The sequence below is a fragment of the Pyxicephalus adspersus genome, chromosome 1 (assembly GCF_032062135.1).
Source record: "Pyxicephalus adspersus chromosome 1, UCB_Pads_2.0, whole genome shotgun sequence".
NCBI classification, from domain to species: Eukaryota; Metazoa; Chordata; class Amphibia; order Anura; family Pyxicephalidae; genus Pyxicephalus; species Pyxicephalus adspersus.
Window position 1 is genome coordinate 135926164 of NC_092858.1, and position 22104 is coordinate 135948267.

Consider the following 22104-nt stretch of genomic DNA (forward strand, 5'->3'; position numbering starts at 1 on the left):
ACTGATACCAATGGAGTGCATGATTTGTAATAGAAGGGGGTGATCAACAGTGTTAAAAGCAGAGGAAAGATATAGAAGAAGGAAGAAGAAAAAGTTGCCCTGAGACTTAGCTCTCATGAGGTCATTGGCCACTTTAGTAATGGCTGTTTCGTTGGAATGGGCAGCTCGAAAGCCAGACTGGTTGGGATCAAGGATAGAGTTGGTGCTCAGGTAATCGGTGAGACCTTTGTAGACAAGGCGTTCAAGAACTTTGAAAACATAAGGGATATAGAACTGTAGCTAGAAAATATGGAGGGGTCCAGTGAGGGTTTCTTCAGGATGGGGAGAATAATGGCGTGTTTAAAAGCTGAGGGGTATTTACCAGTAGAAAGGGAGAGGTTGAATAGTTTGGTTAGGGCCGGGGCCGGGGTAGAGGAATGGGCACGGAGTAGATCAGAAGGAACTGGGTCAAGCGGACTGGTGGTAGATGGAGATGATGAGAGAAGAGAGTTCGTCCACAGTAACAGTGCTGAGGGAGGCCAGTGATGACATACTGGTGGAAGGGGTGGGTATGGTTGGAGTGGCTCAGTGAGCAGAGACATCATGTCTGATTTTATCAATTTTCTCTCTAAAGTAGGTGGCATTGTCTTGGGCAGAGAAGGTTGTTGTGGGGGGAGCAGGTGTGGGGTTTAGGAGGAAGTCAATTGTTGAGAAGAGGCTGTGTGGGTTGGAAGCTTGAGAGGAAATGATAGCGGAGAAATAATTTTGCTTGGTGACAGTGAGCTCAGCGTTAAAGCTTTGTAGCTTGGCTTTGTAGCCCATGAAGTAAGCGCTGAGTCCAGATTTTCTCCACTTGCACTCAGTCCTTTGTAGCTGTTTGGTGTGATTGTTGTGCCAGAGTCAGGGGTTGGCAGGGCGGGGGATGCCCAAGGACGCCGGGGGGGGGTTTAGAGTGGTTTACCTGGGTGGCAGCTTCATCTGGGGAAGTGTTTTTGAAGAGATTGGTGGTTAGGGACGCAATGCAGTTTGAGAATAGTTTGTGGTCAAGGTTACGGATATCTCTCTGCCATTGACCAGGTCTGGGATGTGGCAAAGGGGGGCAAGAGTTCAATAGGTTGAAGGTGATAAAGTTGTGATCAGAAACGGGAAATAGCGAGTTGTCAAGTAGGGTAAGGTTGCACGTGTTTCTAAAACATTACTCTATGCTTACTGATTACATAAGTTTCAAATTGTATACATTCATTTTAACTTTAACAGTTCAAACTCTCAAAAACAACTTTAAGTTCAAGACAGGTAAGCAAATGTATATGTTTAGCAGGTATAACAGATACAAAGTGTTAGTGGCTCACACCAAGCCACCACCAGGAGCACATGTATAGACAATTTCCTTTCTCTAATCCAAATCCAGCTTTCTGCCTTTACTCATGAGGAGCTTGAAACGTTGTGTATATAAAAACAAAATGTTATTATTTCCAAATCATTTTAGCCATATACTTATTTGGAAACAGACAACAAAGCAAATATTAAAAAGGAATATATGTGCTCCCATGTGGGTACAGAAAAGAATGCCGATGACTGGCTTTTGCTATATTTTACTAAAATATGTATTGCATGATATTTCCTATTCGTAGGAGGAGGGTCTGTGCAAACAGCCACAATTCTTTGTTTTTCAGACAGGTGTCTGCATAACTGCACTGACCCAACAATAAACTTCATGTATCAGTCAAAACTGGCCTTACCTGATTTTTGTGTATTTGGGGAACCTCTAATAGATTTAGGGAACGGCGATGACCACTTAGATTTTTAGCAGGAAGAAACAAAGAGGAATCTGAAATAATGAATTCAGAAGACAGATTTATAATGATATACAATCAACATATAAAATGAATATATGGAACCTATTCCTAATGTTGGATGAATGCTGACTATTTAGAAACAAACTATAATCCTGTCATAGATACGTAGGTAATTATCAATTTAAAAGTTCTTGTTATCTGTTTTTTTTTTACTGAATCTTATTTAACAAAATGTATAATAGAAGTTGTTGCCTCAAGTAGATTATCCCTATTAGTCTCCTAGTGTAGGATTGTGTACAAGAACAAGAACGTATCCTTTGGTGTATTTTACCAGTCAGTTTATTAACATTATTTAGTGCATCTCATTGATCACAATAAAATATGCATTCTCTTTGTTTAAAAAAACACATATTCATTCTCATATCCCAATAAAGTATAAGATAATGGAGGAGTGACAGCTACAATCTCAGACACAGGACATTACAACAACATCAACTGTAGTATTAAAAAACTGTGGGCAACAAACTGATGATAAATGAAAACAGAATTCAGGACTTCCTCATCCCCATCTGAAAACTGGTGCCAACGTCACAGCTAAAGAATGTAGCTATATGGGGCCTGATTTATGAAAGCACTCCAAGACTGGAGAGAATACACTTTCATCAGTGAAGCTGGTTGATCCAGCAAACCTGGAATGGAATTCTTTAAAGTAATTTGCTATTTGCTAGCAAATGTCTTGAATCCTGGTCCAGATCCATTCCAGGTTTGCTGGATCACTCAGCTTCATTGATGAAAGTGTATCCTCTCCAGCCATGGAGAGCTTTAAATCAATCAGGCCCATGGTGAGAGCTATGATCTCTGTACAGCTGTCCAACATGAACCTTGCTTGGCTACGCCTATAGCTCATCAATCAACAAAGCCCCTGTTCCCTGAGGATAGGTTTGCTGCAGTAGTGACAAGGTGTGGTGGGAGCAGGGCCTGCCTAACTAATGCACAGAAACTGCTGCTCTTACACAGGGAGATCAACAGCCTTAGAGCCAGTTTAGAGTTTTCAGTTGTGTATGGGGAACATTGAAAATAAAATACCAACTGTTATGATGCATCTTCATTTTATTAAAATAATATTTGGGTAACCTGTACTCGGTGTTGGGACAAGGCCCTTTAACATACAAGAATAAAGGGCCAAGGTGCATATCCCCAGCAAGCCAGGAAATATGATTTCTGATCACAGGCACAGACACATAAAGTTACAGACCAGGCCAGCTGTGGATGCAAAAACCCTGTTAAGCATGTCTCAATTCTGTAACCCTGTACAGGAAGAAACAAGTTTCACCACAGCTTTCTTATTGTTCAAGGCATCAGAACATCCTTCCTGATGCAGGTTCCTTTTCTGATGTGTTTTATCTTAGCCTTAGTTCTGAGATATAGACCCTGATTTATGAAAGCTCTCCAAGGCTGGAGAGAATACATTTTCATCAGTGGGGCTGGGTGATGCACCAATCCTGGAATGGATCTGGTCCTGGACTCAAAACATTTGCTAGCAAATAAGTTAAAAAAAATGTTTTCTGGATCACCCAGCTTCACTTCTGAAAGTGTATTCTCCCCAGCCTTGAAAAGCTTTCCTAAATCAGGGCCATAGAGTCCAAGCACTAGGATATGGTAAATTTGATGGTTTCTTCCAGTACCACTTTCCCTCTTCTCCCATGAGATAGTAATACAGTTACCAGAAAAGGTTGTAATTTCTGCCTTTTTTGCACCATTCTCCCCCTGAAGTGCTAGCAGCTGTCTCCTCTGCCTACCCCTTATTCCAGCCATGATATACTGGTAGAATATTGTGGCTGCCATTGCTACCCCCTACTTTCTCTCCTGAAATAAGTTTTTTGAGACTCAGAATAAGTGTACAGGTCAAGAGGTAAGATATCATAATGATTTTGTTCCTCTGCATGCCTGAAGACCACCTAGCGGGTTGTTTTACCTGTAAGGGACTTTCCGTTCTTCAGTTCAAGGTTTAGCTAGAACAAGAGAAATAGGCAGCTCCTCATCCCCATTTATTCACTCAATCAATTACTTACTTGAGACTTCAAGGCCTTTTGATTTGGCCATCAAAGAAAGAATATCCCGGGTGGAGTGCAGGGAAGTGAAGGTTTGGTGATTTGATGAATTAGCCACTATGGGGGGCAAATGAGTAGTAGTAGCCACACTTTGCTGTAGGTGATTTATGTACTGGTCCAGCTCATCGTGGGCTTCTTCTGACAAAAATAGACAATGACAATGACTTTTTAAAAACCCAATATTATTTTTTGATAGCACATAAATTAGAACAAGAAACAGAATAAGAAAAAAAGCAGAATAAGAAAAATTTCCCACAATAATCTGCAGTTGGAACCTCATATTCCATCAACTTGTATAATATATTGGGGTCTATTATTAAATGTTTTACACATTTTTCACATTGGATTCAAAAAGAAAATTTGAGAGTCATCTTTTACTAATGATTTACACATTTTCTATCTTGATGCAATGTGAACAATTTACAAATTCGGGTAAAAAATTGGTTCATTTTGAGGAAAACAGTTACAGATATAGACCCCTTAGTAGGTAAACTAATTGATTAGTAAAAGTAATGTTAAGAAGTTAGTTTCTCTCCAGTTATGATGCAAAGCTACCTCTTTAAATGTTAAAAATATAGAAAAGAAGACAAAAGAAAGAGGTTCTAGCTCCAAAATTATTGGTGAAAAAATGTAAATGTGTACAGTCCTTAAGCTTACACTCCCCTGAGGAAGCCTAGTGAGGCGAAACACGTTGGGGTCACATAAAACCAATGCGGTTACTTGTCCAAAATAGCTAGAACTATTGTGTCTAGTATATATACTCCAGTCTGGTGAAAACTGAACTAGATTGGATATATGTCAAATGATCAATGTACTGTAAAACAATTATGTATAAAATCAATAATGTATTAATACATAATTAATTTTTTCACCAATAATTTTGGAGCTAGAACCTCTTTCTTTTGTGTTCTTTTCTATAATTGAATAGGAATATATATTCTGAGCAGATACTCAAATGTCTAGTGCACATGTTACTACCAATATGATAAGATAATTGAATGTGAAGGGAACGTAATAGATGACTGATTGGAAATTGTTGGGTCTTCACACAGATGGGGACAGAGTGGTCATTTATATAAATATCACTAAAAAGCACTCATTCGTGTACTCCCACCTGTTATGTGGTTCATCAAAATAACAGACTAAATGCACAACACAGAAAGGTGATATAACAAGGGGATGGGTACAAGGCTGTTGGCCCACCCCCAAGTAAAAGGGACAGAACCACAATCCTTGATTAGGTTCCCACTAGTGACTCCATCTGCACTGAGCTTTAATATTTTAAAAGCTTTTAATGAAAGTGTGTGTGTGTGTGTGTGTGTGTGAGGACGTTTACTGAAGAACAAAAATCTTAAGCACCATGTGGGAAGAAACCTTTTATTTACTTATATACACTACCATGGGTAAACATAAAGAAAACATTATATATCTTGCCACAATGTGCTGAAGATTTTGAGGTTGTGATTGTGCGATGGGATGGGGAATAGGAAAATATCCAGTATATCTGCAATATGATTTTGTATATAATTACACTGTTACACTGAGTTACACTGTTCATATATGAATATGCCATTTTAGTTAGGTGGACAGAGAGAGAAGTAACAGGTTCAATGAAGATCACTGTAAATTACTGTAAAATCTGTAGACATTCTCTAATTTAGTAGAAATGTAGTACATTGTAGTACTACAAAAAATAAATTAGACACCATTCTTAAAAACAGAAAATAAAGATTCTGTTTCCTACCATTTTCTGTTTGTTCAGTTTGGAATCCAGCCAACTCATATTCATAGTCATTGTCTGGACTATAGTATCCCTCACTATTTCCATCTAAAAGCTTTTCATCACAGTCGGCATCCAGGAAACTCAGATGAGTGAAGAAAGAGGTGGTAAGGAAATCAGATAACTTCCCCTGCTTTACTCTAAAAGAAATGATGGTTGATGAATTAGGCCATGAGAATAATATTCAAGCGTAAAGGTTTGAAGGTGAACACAAGTTATTTTAGAAAAACAGCATACAAAAGATTTTGCAAATAGTTTACTATATAAAGTAAACTTTTCATCAGAATTTTACAGTGGCTGCAATAGTTAACATATTCCTGAAAATTCCAGTTATCTGTTGGGCTGGCTTATCCCTGGCTTCCATACATTTTGAATTACTGACACAGAACAAGTAATTAGATCAGATGATGCTAGGAAACTTCAGCAGAACTGTTCAAGGTCAGTTACTCAAAAAACTAAGCCAAGTATGAGAGCACAACAGGCAAGCAACTGGCATGATTGGAAGAAAAGGTCAGCAATGTCAGTCTTGAAGCAAAACTAAATCCATGATACTCACCTGTCCCCGTTCTGTCACAGGGTGCTGCAATCCTCCTTAAGATTATCTTTGGCCATCTTGATTGGCTGGGCCAGGATTCATACCCGGGATACACAAGGGAAGCTGGGATTGCAACAAACACTGAGCTGTGCATGTGCAGCTTAGCAAGATTTGAAAGCTCAGCAGTGGTCCCGCAGATGAGAACAGTTATTGCAAAAGAGACATCACCTATCCCTTTCTGCAAACACCGCCAGTCTAAATTGCCGAAGTTCAAAGTGGGACGTTCCACTTTAATATTTCTTTCATAAAAACTTTTCCTTAAAGATATGTATATCCAACTTCTGTTCAGTACGATAAAGAAAAATATGCAAGGTGCAGTATGAAGTTCTTGCATATAAAAAATGAACTTTTTTTTTTCATTCTCTCACGTATCTAATTGGTATTGTAAAGAAAAATATGCAAGGTGCAGTATGAAGTTCTTGCATATAAAAAATGAACTTTTTTTTTTCATTCTCTCACGTATCTAATTGGTATTGTACTATGTATGGTAAGAACCCAGGCTCTTGGGATTATCTGAAGCTTTAGCCCTAATAACAATGGGTTTCTAAAAAAGATCTATTCTACAGCAGCTCGTAAATCTAATGATATTTTTCTGCATTGGGAGATGGAAAAATCCAAATGGTTGCTTTGAGCAATTATTTTTCAATACATAATGACAAACAAGGCTTAGCCATGTAGATATATCTTTAAATGTAGATTACATACCTTGCTCCTCCAAAATATCCATCATCAAGTTTTCTAACAGTTGAAAGAATAGCAGGATCTATGTCAGAGCCATCCTCATCTAAAGAGCAAATGCATTAACGCCACTTTAGTTAAAAAAATAAGTTTGGTAATAAATTTCATTTAACAACAATGATTTAACAACTATACAAACAATTCTACATCTATAACTAGCAACTGATGCACTAAATCAAATGTAAGAAAGGCAATGCGGACTGCACTGGAATACAGCTTTTGTTAAATAGTGCTTATTAGAGGATTACTGGGCATAAAGTGACTGATGGAAAACATCAGGGTTGGTCTTGCAGTCATTCTACAACAAAAATGTTAGTTAATGGAAAATCTAAAACCAAGAGAAAGAATGCTTTGTAAGCATTTGGCCATTATGAGAAACAATTGTACTGTAGGAACCACCGAGCATTAAAAGCCAGGAGAAAATTTAATATACTTTGCTACAAACATGCCCCAAACATATATATACATTTTGGGAATCTCATTTCAGCAAAATTACATTTAATATAGATTCTGAAAGGAACTAAAAATTGCCAAAGAATGAAAATAAGCAGAAGGAATGCGATGCTGAACAAAATGTGTTAAATAATAATTACTGAGCATAAAATTGGTGACGGGAAACGTGAGAGTCGGTCTTCCAGTCATTCTCCAGCAAGACGTCAAGTAAGCCAACTCTGTTCGGAGCATCTCCACAACCATTCTGCTATCCAGGGCCAGGTAGAAGTGGTGCTGGTCTGTAAACTGTGGACAGAAAATGAAAATGACCAGATGGTTAGGCAATGTCATATAATGACTACATCTGCTGATTCTGAATAAAGTCTCCCAGTTATCTCTACTCCAAACCATTGTATTAATTATTCTGTGTGCTTGTCTAGCAATAAGGATGAAAGTACAAATCTAACAATAAAATATTTACTAATATACACAGAAAATCCTGGCAGTTAAAATATTATACAAGAGATATAAAGCTGGCTTTGAAATAATCCTGTATACCATGACAGATGGCTAGGAAGCCTCACTTTGTGTTAGAGGATGGAGTGTATGTGCCACCCACAGTATGGCATTTTATCCAAAGAACCCCTCCTTGGGTTTTATACCTGGAAAAGAAGCCAAGCTTTATATATTGGTGAGGTTGGCAGCATTGGGGTGGTTCATCAGCTACTGGCTAAAGAGCGCGCCAGATTTCTGCTTTGTGTCTGACGTAGCTCTTGGGACAAAGGTTCTTCTCTTGGCATTATTTAGATAGATATTAGAGATATGTATCATAGGTGAAAAAGGTTTTTTTTTTTCAATTGGACTTAGTAACTGCCTATGCTGTCAGGCTTACCTACAATAGGTTTCCATTTGTTGCTGAGGCATCGGGGAAAAAACTTAAAACGTTTTATTATAGTTTTAAATTTTACTTAATAGCAACATCTGCTGTTGTTCAGTTCTGACAGGGTCTCTTTGAGTATATTAGTCCTGCACTACCTATAAACAAACAAATAAAAACTTTAGGGCTCATAACTATCTCAACCTAGGCGAGGATAACATCACACTCCTTCTTGTAGAATGCAGAGCGACCATATTATTGTGAGAAAACATCTTGTGTAGTGGGCTGGAGTGTCATGTCATATGTCATCTGCTCTGCATTCTTAGGAGAGTGAGGGGGAGATAAGTATATATATAAATATATATATATTTTTTTATATTTTTTATGTTATTACAGGAACATTTTATGCTGACTAACAGTAGGTGATTTTTGAAAGAGAAAGGGAGCCCTGGCAATTTAATGGGGTGCTTTATTTTACTGCCAGGTCTGCTTTAGGTATAATTTTCTCCAATATCTAATGCCCAAAATCCTATTTGAATTTGGAAGAGAGTATGAAGGAAATACAACCACCATCAGGACAGGGACAGCAAGCTATGGTAGGAATTGGAATCTCTGACAATGTTTTTACTGGTGTTTGTGTCTTTCAATGACAGAGACGCCCGCTCTCCAAATTCTGGTATAGTTGTCAGGTACAACTTAGGGAATCTACTTTATACTCTATAGAGCCACAGAAAGAAAAGAGAACCTTTTTCTCTACTCCATCAATTTTTTTTCCCCAAAAAATGGCTTGAGGTGGAGATTGAATTATTTTGGTTTGGTCTGTTAACAAACCAAATGAGCTGCAATAAAACTATAATTAAACAAATAAACTGGTTTACTAACAAACATGTTTTTGCACCTACCTGAGGAGTAAAAGTGAAGATCTGATTTCTAATTGTGTACAGCTTAGATGTTCCCAGGACACCAATGTGACGGTAAGGACGTCCACTTAGTTTCATGGCTTTATTTATGCCTGTAAACACGGTCAGTGTATTATTTTTACTACATACAAACTTTTACTTGGCATATTACTATTGGTATAAAAAATTCTCAAGGAATCAATAAACACAATCTGCTTTACGGCTCATTTGTGTATCCTGTCAATGTACCAAAATGATACATATATAGGGTATGATTTATTAAAGCTCTCCTAAACTGGAGAAGATATACTTTCATAGGGGAACTGGGTGATCCAGCAAACCTGGAATGGATTTAAAAAAAAAATCATTTGCCCGTAATTGGCAAATGTTTCCAATCCTGGACCAGATCCATTCAAGTTTTGCTGGATCACCCAAGTTTACCAATGAAAGTGTATCTTCTTCAGTCTTGAAGAGCTTTAATAAATCAAGTCTAAAGTGATCATTATTGCATGTTTTGTTTACATGTGCATTGACAAGCATTTTTCTCTGTGTTTTTAAAAGGATGTTTATGATGTTTTTTTGTGGTTAAAACACAAAGTGTTGTTAACAATATACAAAGAAGTATTTGTGCAAGTTGTGTCCCCTGGTCTTCAGTTATTAGGTTGTGCTTACCACAATAGTGACAACTATATAGAGTGTAAGAAGTTAGTGCTACACTACATGACTTTAGGTATGATTGTCAACTGCATTGCATGTGGAATGTTTACTAGCCCACTAGGTAATGCAGGTATAACCCCCAACACTTACCCAATTTGGCATAGAGATGACTTAAAATTCGTGCAGGCTGCACTCGGAATGGTCGGACATCGCTGAAAGATTGAACATGAATGTCATGTTTCTTTAGCATTTTCTTAATTTCACTGGATTCAGCCAGAACCGACACTACAAGATTTCAAAAACAAAAATGATGAGGCAGTGATTTTTTTAAAGAATCAGAAAAAAAATTACCAAGAATATACAGGTGTCTAAAGTACATATAGCATCCTCTAAATCAGTGGTTGCCAACAGGTAGTCCGCAAGAAAATTTTTGTGGTTCAGGGTTCTTTTCGGGTGCGACCGCCCCCACAGCGGGGCAAGGAGAAGGGTGCTCTGGCCAGAGCCGTGGACCACGTCGCCCATACAGATTGTTGGCCGTTTGTGTCCCTGGCTCAGACCTGCGATGGGAGAGTGGGTGGGTTATGTCATTATGACATCACTCTGGGGAAAGTTTCTTCCCCTTTGATTGACACATGGCTCCCTATGCATGCGCGGTCGGGAGTCCATGCATTTAGTGGTCAGTAGGTCCAAAAAGGTTGGCGATCATTGCTCTATACCGCACATAATAATTAGCAGTGTCCTCTAACTTACTTTAAAGGTAAAAGATGTATCCAATAAAAGAAGTAAGAAGGCAAAGGACTAGTCACTAGTGTTGCCTGTGATCTCAGTTCAGCTCATCTTCCTACATTACGTATTTACCATGCCCTGCATTGTGTCTCTATGTGGAGGCAGCCATTTTCACTTCATGTCAGAGCCTCCAGGAGAAACATGAGCAGCTCATTCGTGATATCATCAAGCTTGTTCCAAATCTTCTGAGACCAGCAGTCAGAGGCAGCAGTGTCTGAGATCTCACACTGCAGATATACAGCTATGAGGCTGAAGCCACACTGACTAGAAATACTCACATACCAGGAAGTGCACTGGTATTTAGTTTTAGAAGTAATTCACAATGGTACACAAAATGATAAAACCTTAAGGTAGTGCTTAGACACAAAACAACATTTCTATATGTTCCCCATAACACAACAAATCATCACTTATAAGTTTAGTTCCAGTAAATTGTCATTTACTTGAGAAACGGAGTGGCTGTCATTTGTGACTTCCTTCTGAAAATTCTATTTCCTTATTGTTATCGTTTGTTTGTAATCATTAATCTGGAACAAGCATTCAGATTAGATAACCTAACGAAAAAATCAAAGACCTAATCGTCATATTTATTCCAGTCCATGTACTGAAGTAAGAGGTGTACCATAACCACTGAACAACAATTTAATGGCTTTATTGTCAGAAAACAAAAAGAAAATTTTTCCAGATTTTTGTAGAATATATACAATGTGTTGACTAATATAGGAGTAAAGCAGCTCATACCGTGCACTACAACATCAGGCTTAAAAGCAGTTGAAAATCTTCTATTTAGGGGGTCGATTTCTCCAGGAGCTAAAAATCCCTGAAAAACAGGAAAACCAAAAACCCTAAAAAATAAGTTGAAAATTAAAAAAGTGAAATATGATTTTTTAATTTTTGGTAAAAGTACCTCAGCAAGAAGAGATCCCAGTACATACAAAGACTGTCCCCATAAATGTGGTGTCTTCCCCAGGGGAATACGGTCTACTGTATGAGGATTGTGATACTCCTCATCTATCTGAAGAGACAAAAAATTAGATCAGATGTTATAAGTGGAGGTTCCTAGAATTTTATAAAAATAGTAGATTGATGACATTTTAAAGCTTATATGTTTCAAATTTATTACCTTGTCAAATGGGACTGCATACAGTTCAGGCACCAGATGAATTCCATGTTTTCCTCGAATAATTATTCCTTCTAGAGCCTCTCTGTATTCTTGCACCTGGAATACCAGAAACAAATATGAAAGCATATTTATCAACAACACTACTAATACACATAAATAAATACATAAAACATCCGTACACCTCATAGACATTTTTCAACTTGACTTTTTCAACATAGACACCATTATTTATTTATATTCATTAGGTGCCTACAAGGAAAATTGATATACTTGCAAATATTAAAATGTATTCATTCTCATCATATACAAAAATGCAGATTTACCACTTGGAAAAAGTAAGCACACAGCTATATACATATCCACTTCAAATCCATAATATTAGAATCAGATTATCTATATTTAGGACCTGATTTATTAAAGCTTTCCAAGGCTGAAGAGGATACACTTTAGTCAGTGAACATTTTTTAACAAATGTTTTGAATTCTGGACCAGATCCATTCCAGGATTCATGGATCACTTACCGTCAATGATTAAATTGTATCCTCTCCAGCCTTGGATAGCTTTAATAAATGAGGCAATTAGTGTCAATAATTAGAACCTCCTTGAGAAGTATGTAGAAGGAAACCTTAACATTAAAGCTTTAGATATCTAGGTTTCTATGGCCCTAACAAAGAAAGTTTGGGATACGTAAAAGTCCAACAATACATTTAAAAAGATTTAAATTATCTGAAGTTATGAAGTCCAGGACTGGAGTTCAGCTTTAGTGCTGATAATTCTGCAATAAATGTTATCATCATACCAACCACAATCTGGGGTATTCAACAAAAATATTAGAAATGACACTAAGGAGTGCCTACCATGAGAATAAATATAATTCCTTCTTACCTGAACTGGGTCTCCATTAAAAACTCCATCAATGACCAGGTATGTCCAGAACACAGGCCACTCACACTCAATATTCTCAAAGAGTTTCAGTTCAGTAGAGTCATAATGTAATCTGGTTGGGTCCTGTTAATATTTAAAATCATCAACACAAAATTAGTTTCTCTTTGCATACAACTTGCAGAGGTCATTTTTTAAATTTTGAATATAAGCACTATGCTCCACCAAGAACGGCAATGGTTATATCTAAAGAAGGTAAATTGTTGTTTGTGGTGTCCATGGTTCCAATCGTTTAACCTGGTTACATTCATATATATCAGGAGATGCTTCTGAATGTAAGAAAATGTTCAAACATGCATGGAAAAGCAAAGAAACACCACGCACAACAACTAGCTGGTTTTAACAACTGGCTGGATCTTAAAAAGGGATATTTTGGTTGCATTTAAGATGGGAAGATCTATAATGAAAAAAAATACAAATATGCCTTTAACCTGGCACAGTGGACCTGACTTATTAAACCTCTCTAAGACTGAAGAACATAGACCATCATGGGAGAACCTGGGTCAGCCAGCAAACCTGGAATGAATTTCTTCAAACCCATTTGCTATTAGTAGGCAAATGTTTTCAATGCTGGACAAAATCTATCCCGGTTTGCTGGATCACCTCCATGTTTTCCTTTCATAGCTTAGCTTTAAATCAGTCCCAATGCATGCTTTAGAACAATGCCATGCGAACATTGTTGTTCTGTATTCATCCCTTTCACCAGAATAAAAATGTTCATACATTTTCCATGCAATCTATTGCATTTTACACATATTTTAGATGTGTTTTTTACATTTCTTTTATCCTCTTAGATTGTAAGCTCTTCTAAGCAGGGTCCTCTCCTCCTGTTTCACTGTTTGAATCTGTCTGTCATTTGCAACCGCTATGTATTGTACAGCGCTGTGTAATATGTGGGTGCTATATATTATTGTCTAATAATAATAATAATTACTGCAATCAAAAATTTGTGGAGGTGTGAATGTAGCTTTGTGGAATATATTTGTTCAAGATATGAAATCCTTTTCGTATCACCAGTGAAAGATAGATTTCAGTGTAGGCATGAATGACAGAGGGATGTCATACTGAGCTGTCCTTTCCTCAGCATTTGTCTTTGGCAGACATTGAAATACAAGTTGTTTTAGTATAATGATGTCTGCATGTAACCATTCTAAGGCCATACTAATACTGACCGCAGGCCATATGGTATTGTATATAAGGCACTGCACACTATTTCCATAGATCACTAAATTTCAAACCCAATCTGTAAATCCCATGAAAACAGAAGAACATATTCACCATCTTTATTATGCTCCTTATTTTAAAAAAAAGGACAATAATTTACATGTGTTGTCTCCCTGTAGGTATTAATAAACAGTATGACCACTTTAAACAATGGTCATTGTATGAAAATTTCCTATTACCTCTCTAGGGGTTTTATATCCATCACGCAGAAATCGGCAGCAGCCATATCTTCCCTTAGTAAAAAAACAAAAAATAGGACAAATATACATAAATTGTTTTTTGATTTAAAAATGATATTTTACATTATATATGAGGCTACAGCTGAATCAATACTGCTGGGTATGACATTATGTGTTTGTATATGTATTCCAATAATATACTATTTTACAATGATTAATAAGAGAATAAATATTCTACATATATCATACTTGCAGTTTTGTGAGGATTTCATTTTTGGTCACATTTACCAGGTTTATATCTTCCACCGCAAATGCTGGGTATGAAATGATAGACAGCAGACCGGCATCAATCTCTTTGGATGTGGATGCTCGCGGTAACATAGAGTACAGAATAGACTGAAAAAAAAATATTTGTGTAAGCCCACAATCCACACCGAATATAATCTATACCAATAGTCTGACTATGAATGCATGAATGGAATGACAATGAATGGGAGAAACAAATTTACAAACAATTCAAATTAATTGTAGCCAATTACTGCTACTAGTATTATTTTAAAAATATTGAATATCTGAAGTAAAGTGCAAAAATCTATACAAAGAGAGGCTTTAATAATAAACATACTTTAGTACATAATCACTTACAGTGAGAATCTCGCCCAAGGGAAGATACAGACAATAAAACTTCTTCTTGTAGAGAAACATGTACAGGATACATAAAACTGTAATATTTTCATACATCTCTATATCTAAGATTTATTCACTATTGAGTTACAGATTTTATCATCAATCATTTACATTGGCTGCAAAATCAACTCCCATTTTAGGTGAATATTTGACAATTAGGCCCCAAGCACTTAATTGTGGATAGAAGTCTCTGATGTGCCTCCATACCAAGAAGTAGCAGGTTATTACATTGATCCTGGTACAGGTACAAATACTTCTGCCTACATTATCACATCTGTACAAAGTATAAGTTTAGACTAAACACAGGGTCACATGAGGACATTCTCTGACACAGATTCCAGACATTTTCTGATTTCTGGTGACAGGTTATTTCCCTACTATGTAGCAAGGTACACCATACAAAGAGTATATAATAAAGAGAGACATTTAAAAAACAGTTATTATAGTTCTTTATTATTTACCTGACAATGTTCTACATCATCTGGAAGAACATGGATCACTGAGTTAGGACCTCCATGAGCACCAAATAAGTCAAGTTCATCAATTGCTTCAAGAGCTGCCTTTATTTGGAAATAAATAATACAAATTATGATGTATAACATAAGCTGGTCACAAATGTTGTATTGTCAAAACATATACCATGCATCTCTTAGATTGTAACCTCTTCTGGGCAGGGTCCTCCCCTCCTCCGTCTGTATCTGTCTGTCATTTGCAACCCCTATTTAATGTAGAGCGCTGCGTAATATGTTGGCGCTATATGAATACTGTTTATTATTATTATTATTATTAATAATAATAATATTAATAATAATTCGTTAGAGCGGGTTTGTAGAAATTGCGGCTACATAAGTATCTATCACAACCAATACCAGTAATATATTTTATTACAGCTTTCTAATATTGTAATGGTAATTCTTTCTTTCAATTAAAGTTCAACTTAGTGATTATTATTAATATTATTATTAATAATAATATTTAAAAATAAAAACTTGTATTCATATAGTACTGACATAATATGCAGCAACTCGTTACCACTGTTCTAGGCCAGTTTGGAGGGGTAGCCAATTAACCTCACTGCATTAACCAAACTGTCCAAAAACTAAGCCTTAAGGATCAATACTGGAAATATAAAATATGTCTTTGAAATATATTTGCTATATGAACAAGGATTACCAAATGTTCTAGGATAGGACATTGCCTTGTGTACTGATTGTGTAAACTTACTTTGGCCATTCCCACAGAACTGGCGTTAAGCTCAGGAATTCCTTGATTTGTTTTGTCTCCTCTCTCCCACATTCCATAATCCTAGGGATAATAAAATATAGAATTGTTTGTTAGCCGAAGCACAAATCAAGACATTCTGGTTTTAAGGACTTTATTGTTCAGTAACAAACATAATAACAGACAATACAACAGGAAAACATTTATATTATTTTATTATTATTCCTGTTTTTGGCTTTCTTAGTATAATCATTCACACCTGGCTATAGTTTATCACAATAAAGCTATCAATAAAGCTATCAAAGCTATTAAACTGTCTACAGATCTAAAGCATTCTAAACAGCTTAAAAAGGGTGCGAATTGAGAGAACAGACAATTGCATACTTACAGCAACTTTATAAGCAGCTTCTATATAAAATACAAGATTCTGTATGAAGGCCACTTCATCCAGTGTAAACACAATACGAAGACCTGTACCATGGAGAAATACATGTACATTAAATAATGAAAAATAAGATATGAGATGCAAGGATACCTAAAAAATTTCTTATCTTTGGCTATAAAAACCGCCGTGGACTGCAGCTAATGCAAATCTCTGCAAACTGGCAATGCACCTACAACGAATTCAGTATTAGTTGTAATCAATATTGGATCAGCTCAAAGATGACACAGGTTTACTGATAATTATTAAAAAAGTGTATTGTAATACAGTGGTCGCCAACTGGTGGTCTGTGGACCACTAGTGGTCTGTCAGAAACTTTTGGTGGTCGGCGGCTCTGGCCAGTGCACCCCCCAGCGAGGTCAGGAGAAGGACCCCTCTTGGGGGGAGGGGGGGGCACCGGCCAGAGCCGCGGACCATGTCTCCCGTATTCATCATAGGCTCAGGGACTGTGGGCAGGTTGTGTCTCTTGCTCAGACCTGCAATGGGAGAGTGGGGGGGTTCTGGCATCATGACATCACCCTTTGAGTGACACACGGCTCCCCGTGCATGCATGGTCTGAATGCCGTAAGTTTAGTGGTTTGTAGGTCTGAAAAGGTTGGCCACTGTTCTAATATATCTTAAAATAATCACAATATATTGTACTAGATACCAATAGTTTGTAATTTTTTTTTCATCATGGCATGCCACAAAAAATATAGTTTTTAATAAGCAGGTCACAAGGAAAGCTTGGCTTAGCCTGTTTAAGCATTACCAATGAATAGCTAGATATCTTAATTAGGATGCCTTAGAATTGTGGTAGGCACATTCCATTCCATTCAAAATGGACAACTGGTTTTGGGTGACTCGTGCTTTAATACTTTGAAATTTTATGTCAGACAACTTTCTAATGATAGCCTATGTTGCAGAACCTTCTAATAAACCAAAATAACATTTTTTTGCAATTAAGTTGACATTACCTGCAGCCGTCATTTGTGCTAGGCAAAGCAGGAAGAGTGAGGTAGCATCAACTTGTAAATGTCCCCATTGGTCATCTCCAACAACAGTACTACATGTAGAGGTGTTATACTTGGCATGAAGACAATCTTTTGTACTTTGAGTGTGCTTAAACTTTTCAACTTTATCAACCTAATGAAAAAAAGGAATCATTAAACATTAGAAAATTAGAAAGTAAAAGTAATATAAAAGTATTAAAAGTAATAAAAAAATCTATAATCAAATTTTTTAGTGAGGATGCATTACAAAATTTGGCACCACTGGAAAAATCCCCCCTCCCCCTGAACCCAGATTATTTGTCAGAAACAAATGTTTGTTATTATGTCAGAAACAAGAACTGAATGAAACTATTCTCAACATGACTAAAAACATGAAAAAAAAATCTGATTATCTGATTATGAGAGACACTACAAAATAGGGATCCTATAAGTGTGTGCGGTGGTGGTGGAAGGGATTAGCAAAGGATTACTGTACTTTTCCTTATCAGTACAGGTATCATAAAAAAGAAACATGTTTGTTTAAAAAAACAGGTTCCACAAGAGCGAAATAAAATTTTGCCAATACAGGTAGTCCCAGAGTTAAGGACATCTGACAGACTCCTAGATACGAATGGGGATTCCCTGCTCGCTTGTGTGCAGGACAGAGGATTGATGGGGGGAGGGGCGGTTCATATGACTTGCAAAAGAAGACTTTTGATAAACACAGCTGAGGTTGTGGGTGATCATAAGGGCTGAGCTGTTCTGCAAGCTCTTTTAACTCTTTAATGACCAGAACAAACTGCATTATTTTTTTTTGGCATATTAAAGCACAGCTCGCTCCAGAAGTTAATGAATGTCTAGGCTCCATAAAGTTTTTTGTTTTTTTGCTTTGTTTGTGATGAACTCACAGTGAGGATTATATACAGTAACTGACACCATGCTGCCTAATAATATGTTAAGACAAACATCTGTCCTAATTGCATTTATTAATGTACCTGTTCCAACTTACATACAAATTCAACTTAAGAACAAACCTACAGTCTCTCTATGTCGTATGTAACCTGGGGACTAGCTGTATACACATATCTGCTCAAAATGAAAACATAACAAGGGCAAACTCACAGACTCACTGTATCTCTCATAACATAGGTTAGCGTGTACATTGGCCTTCATTTTAAACAGTGTATTATCCTTTTACATTAAAATAAGGATAAAATATTAATGTTTCAGGTGCAAGGTGTCAGTAATAAGAATTCCAGCATTCCTTGCAGTGTTTGCGTTTAGTCTCAAAACAAAGTAAAGAATGCATGGAGTGTGTATGTTTTTTTCATAATTTTTGGGCTTCATCAGCCTGTTTTAGACAAAAACATTCTGTACATTTATCATGAACTTAACTTCCACATTAAATATTTGGCATCAGACAGGTTCCTATTGAAGAAGGGGGCAGGTGATGGCACTATTCTTTGATGCCTGACCACTGTCAAAATACGATAAGCTGAGCATGCAGCAATCTGGGCTTCCCATGCGTGCTGGGACTGAATAAACTCCCAGCACACACTTGAGTGAATTAAATAATAAAAGCATCCTGGCCCAGCCAATCATGATGGCCAAAGGACAGGTTATGGAAGAAAAGAAAGAAGCAAGATGGTGGTGCCAGTAATGGAATGGGGACAGGTGTCCCCAGGATTTAGGGTCCAGTTAAAGGGTATGAGTTTCCCATTCTTAAATTTTTGCTGGCTTGTCTGACATTCTATTTATATAAGACTGTATTGGACTAGACTGTCACCACTAATGCAGCAGCACTGATATGATGATATTAGCACTATCAATAGACTATAAGGGCACCTTGCTGATACCTACAAAATTTAGAACTCTCTGAACACTAATGACGAGGTGCTGTTGAGGGACAATTATGGGTCAAAATTATAGTAATTTGAATATAGATATAGAATAAAAATATAGCCAGAGTTGGGATTTAGCAGACCATAACCTCCCTAGCGGTTCATTTCTTTCCGGTTTTATATGTCTAAAAGCGGTACATGTTTTTCATGAAAATTTATTTTACAGTATAATATAATAGTATAAGTATAATAAAGTTTGAAACACAAAATCATGTAAAAACAATAAAATGAATAAATTAAAATATCTATATATTTAAAAAAAAATGAATTACTTTTTTAAAAAAAAATACATATTATACTCATAATCTATTTACTGTAAAATAATGTTCTTGAAAACAATGTACTGCTTTTACATATATAAATCCAATGTACTGCATTCAATACAGATATTTTGCATTGAATGCAATACAAATGTATTTTTAATTTCCCGCCCAGCCGGCAACGTACACACGCACCGACATCACCGGGAAGTCCCTGGTGACTCATCGGATGCAGAAGCCGGCCGGAGGAAGAGAAAAGAAGGAGGAGATCACGGCGATGGACAACGGGGCACGCAGGCGGATCAGGTAAGCACTGTATTTACTATTACTTCCATAGGATTACCTACCCCGAGTGTGACTCAGGGTTACCGCTTTTAGCAACTTTTTTCTACCCCGAGTCACACTCGGGGTTACCGCTAAGGAGGTTAAAGTAAAAAATTAAAAGTTTGTTATACTGGCACCACTCGGTAAATCTGTATTGAATACAGTCTTTTTCTTAGCAAATGCGAAATTTATCATAAAGCATAGGTATGTTGATTTTTTGTCACAATAACCATATTATAATTGTACCTACTTAATGTACAGCGCTGCGTAGTATGTTGGGGCTTCATAAATACTGTTTAATATTATTAATAATAATAATAACTGTACCGTATTTTTTGCCATTCATTTCACCCCACAAACAGAATAAAACAGAAGCAAGTTACCTGTCTGAGCATGCAATGCAAAACCCCACGCATCAGCTTCACCACACTCTGTAAGGTAAAGAAAGAATACTTTATTAATAGCTAAATATTATATTTCAGTTATTACACATTTGTAAACCCCTTTAACAGCATAGCAATAACTGTAGTAAAAAAGAGCTGCAGACAAAGCAGATCAAATGAACCTCAATAAGACAAAGGCAAAGCAGGTCGGATTCAGCCTCTGAACTGCTGAACTCTGATTTTATCTCTAAAACCTGTGACCTGGATGCCCAGAAGATATAGCCACCCACACAGAGTTATAATCTAGAGAATGCAATATAGCTATTTACATTTAATATAGCATGCATGATAACTTGCTTTAGGGTTAAATGTCATTTTGAAATGGTCAAGGTAAATGACAGAGTTGCCTCTAGGGATCAGAAAACCTCTGAGCATAATTTGGGAAATATGCAGTTTTTTAGGATAATCTACCTGTTGTCCATAGACAGATTAATTAATGAAAATGTATAGTGGAAAATTCCATTTTGCGGGCTGTTATATTTGTATTCAAATACCGGCCTCAAAGCCGCAAACCAGTAATCCAAGCAATTGAAACCAGAAAAAAAATCTATGACTATGAATTATAAGTATCAAGTCATATTCATTAATCCTGTTTAAAAGCAAATAATTAAAATAAAAATATACTCTGCTTTCCAAACCTATATATATATACATTCTGGATGACTAAAATAAACCCTTGTAAATGGTGAATTTAATGATACAGTTGTAAACAGATTACTCCTAACATAAATAATGATTGGTGACCTATTACCATTATTTAAAGAAAGAAACTATAAGCAATCATTTCATTCTCCAGTCCCTCTAGTGTATATTACTGTTCGTGCCTTTTTTAAACTTTCCACTACACAAAGTGTAACACAGAAACAAGTTTCCAACATCAAGGGAAATGTAATCTGTACTTCAGCATTTATATTACAGGATGCCATGGCGTTCCGTGTGTGTGTTTGTATGTAAATTAATGAATACTTGAACAAGGGGATCTCCAAACTCTTGACTTCATTGAACCCTTTGTGAGGTTTCAGAATACTCAGTAACACCTAAACATTTATTAATGACATGTGCTCTTGGTATCAGCAGCTGTTTTTACGTTGTTACAATGCTAAATACGTAGTAAATGTACAGCAATATGTTGTTTAATAAATTAGGCCCATAATTTACAGAAGTCTGGTAACAATGCCAACATTATTGCTGATCACTGCCTCTTCTCACCTTCCATGTCATCTAGCACTATATTGCTTTAGCCATCATAAACCCTCCTGTTCTCAGTATGGGCACTGTTTGCTCTTTATGATTTATGACAATTCATTTTTTACAGGTCCCGATATAAAGCTTAAAAACTGCCAATTCCTTTTTTCTACTTTATTTCAGCTAGAAACACAGTGTTCAACACAGGATTTTTTTAAGCTGGGTGGGAAGAAATTGTAGGTGGGTGGCAGCCCCAGTATTGTGACCCAAATCTTCAGTAACCATCCAAAAACAGCCGGGTGGTTACTGAAAAAGTCCTGGGTGGTGTGCCCAGCTAAAAAGGTCTGGGGAGAACATTGAAACACATAGCATGCTGTCCATGGAAAATGACCTTTTTGACAAACAGTAATACGTTAGTACGTATGTTCTATATTAGTAAATACTGGCCTGCATGTTATTACAAATTTCCTGTTTTACCTGCATCCATACATAGTTCTCTGCTACTGCCAAACAAAAATAAATGAAAAATTCAAAAGTTTCATTGATGGCAAC

The 22104-nt window shown here is 36.7% G+C and overlaps 1 protein-coding gene across 3 annotated transcripts in view; it reads right to left on the bottom strand.

The window, feature by feature from the left end:
- Positions 1-22104, bottom strand: part of PHKA2 (phosphorylase kinase regulatory subunit alpha 2) — a 62426-nt gene that overhangs the window by 20689 nt on the left and 19633 nt on the right. For all 3 annotated transcript variants that reach the window (XM_072428026.1, XM_072428018.1, XM_072428009.1), the window contains exons 4-21: positions 20308-20355; positions 17425-17593; positions 16415-16497; positions 16030-16110; positions 15267-15365; positions 14368-14514; positions 14119-14172; positions 12659-12781; positions 11774-11869; positions 11558-11665; positions 11392-11470; positions 10015-10149; positions 9211-9320; positions 7593-7737; positions 6967-7045; positions 5631-5806; positions 3848-4024; positions 1719-1807 (exon numbers count right to left, since the gene is read on the bottom strand). In XM_072428026.1, the coding sequence (XP_072284127.1) occupies positions 1719-1807; positions 3848-4024; positions 5631-5806; positions 6967-7045; positions 7593-7737; positions 9211-9320; positions 10015-10149; positions 11392-11470; positions 11558-11665; positions 11774-11869; positions 12659-12781; positions 14119-14172; positions 14368-14514; positions 15267-15365; positions 16030-16110; positions 16415-16497; positions 17425-17593; positions 20308-20355 (1998 nt within the window). The remainder of the gene's footprint in view (positions 1-1718; positions 1808-3847; positions 4025-5630; positions 5807-6966; positions 7046-7592; positions 7738-9210; positions 9321-10014; positions 10150-11391; positions 11471-11557; positions 11666-11773; positions 11870-12658; positions 12782-14118; positions 14173-14367; positions 14515-15266; positions 15366-16029; positions 16111-16414; positions 16498-17424; positions 17594-20307; positions 20356-22104) is intronic.